The 6680-nt window shown below is 43.1% G+C and overlaps 1 protein-coding gene across 1 annotated transcript; it reads right to left on the minus strand.

Moving 5' to 3' along the window:
- Nucleotides 1-496: 496 nt before the first annotated feature.
- IL22RA2 (interleukin 22 receptor subunit alpha 2) lies at nucleotides 497-6001 on the minus strand. Its single transcript, XM_076335506.1, has 6 exons — nucleotides 5905-6001; nucleotides 4844-4994; nucleotides 3835-4013; nucleotides 2438-2607; nucleotides 1828-2006; nucleotides 497-739 (listed from the first exon to the last, which is right to left on the minus strand). The coding sequence occupies exons 1-5, from the start codon at nucleotides 5999-6001 to the stop codon at nucleotides 1851-1853; spliced, it is 753 nt and encodes a 250-aa protein (XP_076191621.1). The 3' UTR covers nucleotides 497-739; nucleotides 1828-1850.
- Nucleotides 6002-6680: the final 679 nt, after the last annotated feature.

Below are 6680 nucleotides of genomic sequence, written 5' to 3' on the forward strand. Positions count from 1 at the left end.
CTCTCCATCCTGGCATGGCTTAGTGGATATATACCCAGACCTTGCCCAAGAGATCTTTTCCCTTGTGAGATGAAGACTAGTAGGAGTAAAATCATTAGAAATCATAGGTGATGGTCAGCATTCATCCATCATTTACTGTGAAATGGTTGAAATAGAGGTCTCTTCCCTTCAGCTGTCTGTCATTGACTGAAAGTGAGGATCTTTTCTGTTTCAGTTTAAATGAACGCCTGCCCAATCACGTGCTGGTTTCACTATCAGAAATGTTATGTTGAGGGCACTATGAAGACATTGTGAGCGTGGGGTATACTCCTGCACTGTACAGTTCTTATTTGAAGAAAGGACACTTTTTTTCATCTTCTGTTGCAACCTTTGTTCTAGAAGAAATAAAATATCTGAAACTTCTATTTTATAAATTGTATTTTAATTCCAAGGCTTAAAATAGAAAAACCCTAGAAACAATCTTAAGGATATTTTCACAAATACTTTTTGCATTTTTTTTTTATATTACAAGGCTGTTTCCTTTGTAAATGCAAATGTATACTGTCGTAAATAGTAATATAGGACATACAAAGAATCCTTGGCCTTTGTGTAGCATAAAAGGATTGTGATGAATCAAATCATTTAATGTAGCAAAGGTTAATTTAAAAAGTATCCAAGTATGCATTCCAGACATAGACCACAGATGTTGATTTACAGCTGGATCTGTGATGGAAGGCATCTTCCACCATTATCCCTGTACCTGGGAAGAGAAAGAGAATTGCTGCTGGAGAGCACATTTAAGCTGGATGGTATTCAATTTAACTGAAAATGCAACACTTGCCATTCGCCTGCATGCCTCCTGTACCTCTGCAGGTTGTTCAGAAGTCCAGCTCTAACCTGAGCTTCCAGCCTTTTACAGTACTGGGAAAGCAAGCAAAAATGCAGGAAAATCACCTAGAAACTGGCTCCCTCCTTAGCCTAAACACACTGACCAAGTCTCAAGAGAGACCAACGTTATGCAGCATATTATGAAGCAGAAGAAAGAAAATCTTTTATAGTTAGGGTACTGAACTGAGAACAGAAGAACAGGTTCAAACTTGATGTTTTTCCAGTTTTCCTCCGTTACCCCTAGAAAGGGCACAAATCTGAGCTTGCTAAGGCCAATGACACTGAAGTCTACTTTGGCTTAGGTCTTTATACACTCTGTGCCTTGGTACCTGCAAGGCAGGATTGATAGTAAATCTCTCTGCTGGGCATATGATACGTGAAAATAGTCTAGTGATTGAGGTAAGTAAACAAACAGATTTTTCAGACCAGCTAATTGAGCTAACTCTTGCATTTTGGCCCATGGAAACTCATGAAATTTGATAACTGATCTATTTATAAACACATTACATCTGAAGAACGGCCATGAAAAGAGGACAGGCTCATTTGAATTAATCACATCAGATAAATTCCTGAACAGAATTGCAGAGCTTGCAGCAGAATTGCATGTTAATAAAGTTGGAGGTCACTCGTTTTCCTAGTTAATTATTGCTTGACAGCAATAAAAACTGATTAAAGCAATACTATGTATAACCGTTTAAAGAAAGGGAAGAGGGAGGTGTTTCTGAGGACCGTGTCAGCATGCAAATAATTATCCATGCCATTCCTCTAATCTCCTTGGCCGTATCATTCTTACCTGGTGTGAAACTAGCTGAGATGATGTAAGAACTCTGGCTAATATTGTCATATGTGATGGCAGTTTTTATGCCACACCTTTTTTTCTCCTTTTGGAGAGTATCTGCCTTTGGTGAGGGGATAGCTCTTGACTTCCAGAGTCACGTCCAGTTTCAGCTGGTGACTTACCTGTTGCAGAGGTGCCAGCCCTGTCACTGCAGCACGGTGCATTGCCTGCTGCTGTAGGCACTGCTGCGGTCCAGCATTGGCACGTACGTTTTAGCCATGATGCAGTAGCTGATTCCGGGCCTCAAATCTTCTATTTTAATAACCTTGTCTTTTCCTTCATACACCAGGACTCTGTGTTGCTTCAAACAGAGCGGAGTAAAAACAACCAGACAAGCACATTACCCTAGCAAGTGTGTCTGTGAGTAAAGTTAGATAAGAACAGAGGATGCAGAGCAGCATGAGGACTTGCACAGTGTCAATAGCATTAATAATTTATTTATGAATTTGAAAGAAAATTCTTCCTCCAAATTCCCCTCCTGTCCCAGTTTTTTAATTTAGGTCTTAGAGTATGAAATGCTAAGATGATGGGAAAGAATAGAGGGAGGAATTACAACTCAATTCAATCAAATTCAATTCCTGAAAAATAAGCCTACTTTGTTTTCAAATACTTGCACAGTCATCGATGCTCTCACAATCCCAGAAGACTATTTCAACTGTAAAACAAGAATGGTGTGCCGATACTTCCCTGGCTTTTCAATGGTAAAGGGTTCATATTTGAATATGCACTTACCTCGTCTAGCAAGTTGTTAATTATGAAGACTTGATATAGCAGATCATAATAATTTGTCATCGGTATCTTGCTGCCTCTCTTCCTTTTATAAGGAGAACGTGGAGCCTGGAGCTTTAGTATTATGGATTTGTTGCTACGAACCACAGTTACCATCGGAGGTCCTATCATAGCTAAGGAAAAAAGCCAAAGCTATGAACACAATTATAGTTTATCAATAATGTTTCACAGAACACAGTTGGAATCCATTCAACTATTTAACATTCTTGTTACCAGCAATATATTATGCTGTATTTACGGTTAAAGTGCCACTTTGTAAATCCTTACTTCTTGGTGGTTATTGCTTGGGACATTTTGGGGTGACATTTCCTGTGTTTGTAAATCTATCTTTGAGCCAAACTTTTTGAAATCTCTCAGAGCTGCATGTTGCTGACTGGAGGCCGGTCAAGCAAAATGCTTTGGATACTTTGCCCAGATTTCCCCCCCGCCCCTTCCCGTATTTATCTGTGTGTTTGGACTGCATAAAACAGCTATTTGAACCATTTCAGTTATGCCAAGGACGCAGCTTCAATCATTACTTTCAAATTTTTTGCAATCTGCTTGGTTAAACACAGCTAAGGGTTCAAGCTAGTGCCTGCATACCTGTGCATGCAGCCCCAGAGATATGGGGAGACAGGACAGCAGCTGCCCCACGCGTCTCTCCAGGAGGAGGAGGTGGCACAGGGCAAGATGGGCTGTTGCTGCTGCAAGGTAGTTTGCACTTCAGGGCTGTGAAATGACCTGCATTGACATTCACAATTCAATTTTGCATGGACCAGTCAGGGAAAACTGGTTAATTCACGGGGAACTTACTGGTAGGTACACTGGTACTGTTCAGTGTTTTGACAGTCCTCCAATTTCTAACATCCTATGGCATTATGACTGTACTAACTAATAGCTTTGTGCATGTCCTTTCTAAATACACTGCAGTCAGGAAAACACATAAATGTGAGAAAAATGGTGGCCACACAGCTCTCAGCTCTCTTCTCCCTTTTCTCCCCAAGCAGAGAACGTTTCCTTCTTTTCCACCTGGTCCTTCCAGCAGCTCCAAAAACGGCTGAAAATAATTTGTGTAGTTCCATGCCTTGAGGAAGAGGTTGAGTTAAAGGGAACCGGGCACTTCTGATCCCCTAATTATTGGTAAGTGGCTACTTATCCATAATTGGTTGGCTTTCAAGCATGGGGGAAATTATTTTTTCACAACACTTCGCCTGAGAGCTATTGACTCACAATTTCTTTTGGTACAGCTTTGTAGCTAGAAAAGGATTACTCCTGTTTGCAAATTGTGAGCAGAAATGATGTATTCCATGCCACAGAAAATCCAATTCCTTTCTCAGAGGGACCCATATGTTTGCACTTACTTTCTCGCCAGGGACTGAATCTGCAGCTGAGGCTCCAGTCGGAATAGACACCAGCTGATGCGGCTTTCACTCTGCCGTAGTAAGGCTCTTGGATGTCAGAAGTCTCATTCGTTAGGTCACAGACACGGTTTTGAATCCCCCAGCAGTCGTCTTTGTTTTGCCACGTGCTCTGCCCATACCTATGGAGAAAGAGGAGGAAGGATGTAAGCTTTAGCTATCGCCAACTGGGTCCATACAGATTTTTGACCCTTTTAACTCGGCAGTACTGACAAGCGTTCTGCCGTGGAAATTAACTCCCTTCAATTTGATGACAGGGAAGGTTGATTTCATGGGCGTTTGGGAGCTACAGGTTTCTGTCTTTTCTGAAAGAAACCTAAAGCAGAGATGTGGGTCACCAGCCCTGTAGGAAGCCACCGCACACTTGCCCCTCGGAGAGGTGGGCGAGCTTTAGCTTAGCCAGTGTGTTCAACGATGGGCAGAATGCCAGTTACCAACAGCTAATTTCTCAAAGGCAATAGTGATTTCAGGTGCTCACCAGATGTGCCAGGGACAGGAGCGTACCTCCACTGAGGACCAGCCCCTAGTGCTGCCTCAAGTTCGCCATGCGAGGCACCCTGTGGCACTGTCATGGGCAAGGTGGGCCACAAAAATACCTTAAATGTCCTACTGCAGAAGTATCTGACCTAGCTAGACCTGCTTCAGGCAAGCGGTTGGACCCGGTGACCTCCAGAGGTCCGCTGCGAACTACATCTTTCTGCAACTCTATGGTGCAATGAGGGTGCAGAGCGTATTGCTGGAGGTGCTTGTTCCCTGCCTGCCTCGGGCTGTTCAGCTGCACCTTGTGGGCTACTGGTAAGCGCAGCAACAACCGAGAGCTGGTAGCCGAGCAGGATGTGGCTGTTCCCCAGGTAAGGGAAGAATATCCCATGTCATCTGAGAAATCCCTTTGATGTGCCAAGCAGGGATGGGCCCCAGCCCGGCGGGAGGCTGGAGTTCCCCTGGTACTTACACTTTATACTGCACAAAGTAGACCGTGTCTCTTGCCTCTCTGGCCCTCCCAGGCTGCCAATGCAAAGTGCTGTTGAAGTTTAATGAACGAAACTCTACCTTCTGCGGCTTAATCAAATCTTGCAGGTTCCGGTTTTCCAAAACTAAAATCGCTGCAAATAATAAGGAACAATAACATAATGTGTTTGTCACAGACACGCTCCTCCGTATTGAAATCAGGGGGTATTGCTACAGCTCATTTGGTTTCATGACTAGCAGACTGCAGGGAAATTAAATCTCCTGGATCTCATGTTCAAAACTTTCCAAGTCACAGTGACCAGTTCTAGCAGTTAACAGAACAAACACATTTAGTATTATGAAAGGAACACTTTTATGTGGTTTGGTTTTGTCTGGTTTTTTTTTCATTTTTCCTTAGTGAGTTTACTGCTGTGAAAGATGCCTGATGGATCAATTAAACCCTTCGGATCAATTCACAGAGCCTGCAGTAAGCAGCCCCATCAGTAGTTAAAGTCGAGCGCTCTTTCCTCCACATCTCAGCTTTAACCTGCAGGGATTATAGCTGCTTTAACTGTTGCCACAGCCGTGTTTATCAGCTCTTGCCTAATAAAAAACAACCTGAGATTCACTGCTTTCCGAGTCTGTACTACTGGAAAAAGCTGCCTGACAATTTTCAAGGTAATCTGTTTTCATACTGTGATGGTTACTGATGACAGAATCAGTTAACAACCTCTCTGAAGCATCCAAATCCTAACATTTTTCTGGGTTTCGTGACCCAGATGGCTGCAGCTTTATCCCTGGCATATCACAGAATCAGGTAAGACTTGTACTAGTTGAACTGAAACTGGTAATACAGCCATGAATAAATTTAATGGGCAACATGCTTGTTTTATCTGCATTTCAGAACCTTGAAAGACAAAATAACAGACTAATTTGGAAGTGACTAGAATTTTGAAACCCACCATAAGATCCAGAGATAGAGATTTCTTGACTCATCCAGAGATTCAACAACAGACCCAGCGCCCCCCTCCCCACATAGGAAAAGAGCAGAAAGCCTTTACTTACTAGTTATCTCATCCTGAAGCAGGTGCATCAGTAAGCAGAGGGAGGAAAGCGTGATCCCCCTCATGCTTAGGAGAGCAGCTCCATGACTGAAAAGCATCTCTCTTCCTCTTGGGCATGTCTTATGAGGAAGTAATTGTTAAACGCTCCAGAGTTCCCCTTATTTTCAGCAGTTTCCAAAATCCCCAGTTTGGCTTTGGTTTAATCTAGCTGAAAAACACATGAGTTGCTCTAAATTAAACATAAGCAACTGTTGTTACTTGGCAGCTGTGGTCATTCTGAAGTTTGGAACTAATTATGAAGCAAACCAGCATGAAAAAGGTCCTTTTTTTTAAGGCACTAATTCCCAAATGATGTCTTGCAATATTACTTTATCCCATAAATTTGTCACACAAGCTTGCTTGCTTGCCATGCTAAGATTTTTATGTATTTATGTATTTATTTATTTAGTTTTCACCTCACTAGTCGCTCAGAGCTGAAGAACACAAGAAATTTTGCTGCAAACATGGAAAAGACCTACCCATGGGATGTCATCTGTTTTGGTGGCCTGTCTTCGGGTCAAATGCAAGCAGACAGAGTTTGCAGATGTGTTTGTGGCGGGACGTCATCTAGAAATATATCATCAGAGGAACAAGGGACTGTGAAACCGCTGCCAGCCGTGCCATTGGGCAGCGCGTCCACACTACGCTGCCTGCTGGAGAGATGCTGGGAGGCCAGGGCAGCTGCAGCACTGCCAGCCTCTGGGCAGGGAACAGGGAGGCGGGCCCAGCCCATCGGGC

Source organism: Aptenodytes patagonicus, chromosome 3 (assembly GCF_965638725.1).
Source record: "Aptenodytes patagonicus chromosome 3, bAptPat1.pri.cur, whole genome shotgun sequence".
In the NCBI taxonomy this organism is placed as follows: Eukaryota; Metazoa; Chordata; class Aves; order Sphenisciformes; family Spheniscidae; genus Aptenodytes; species Aptenodytes patagonicus.

What these genes read in the sequence shown, in the direction of transcription:
- IL22RA2 (XM_076335506.1), bottom strand. Translation starts at nt 6,001, where the DNA reads ATGCTTTTCAGTCATGGAGCTGCTCTCCTAAGCATGAGGGGGATCACG. An exon ending in TACTTTGTGCAGTATAAAGT is followed by an intron (nt 4,014 to 4,843) that starts GTAAGTACCAGG and finishes CTTTCTCCATAG; the next exon opens with GTATGGGCAGAGCACGTGGC. An exon ending in ATTCAGTCCCTGGCGAGAAA is followed by an intron (nt 2,608 to 3,834) that starts GTAAGTGCAAAC and finishes TTTTTTCCTTAG; the next exon opens with CTATGATAGGACCTCCGATG.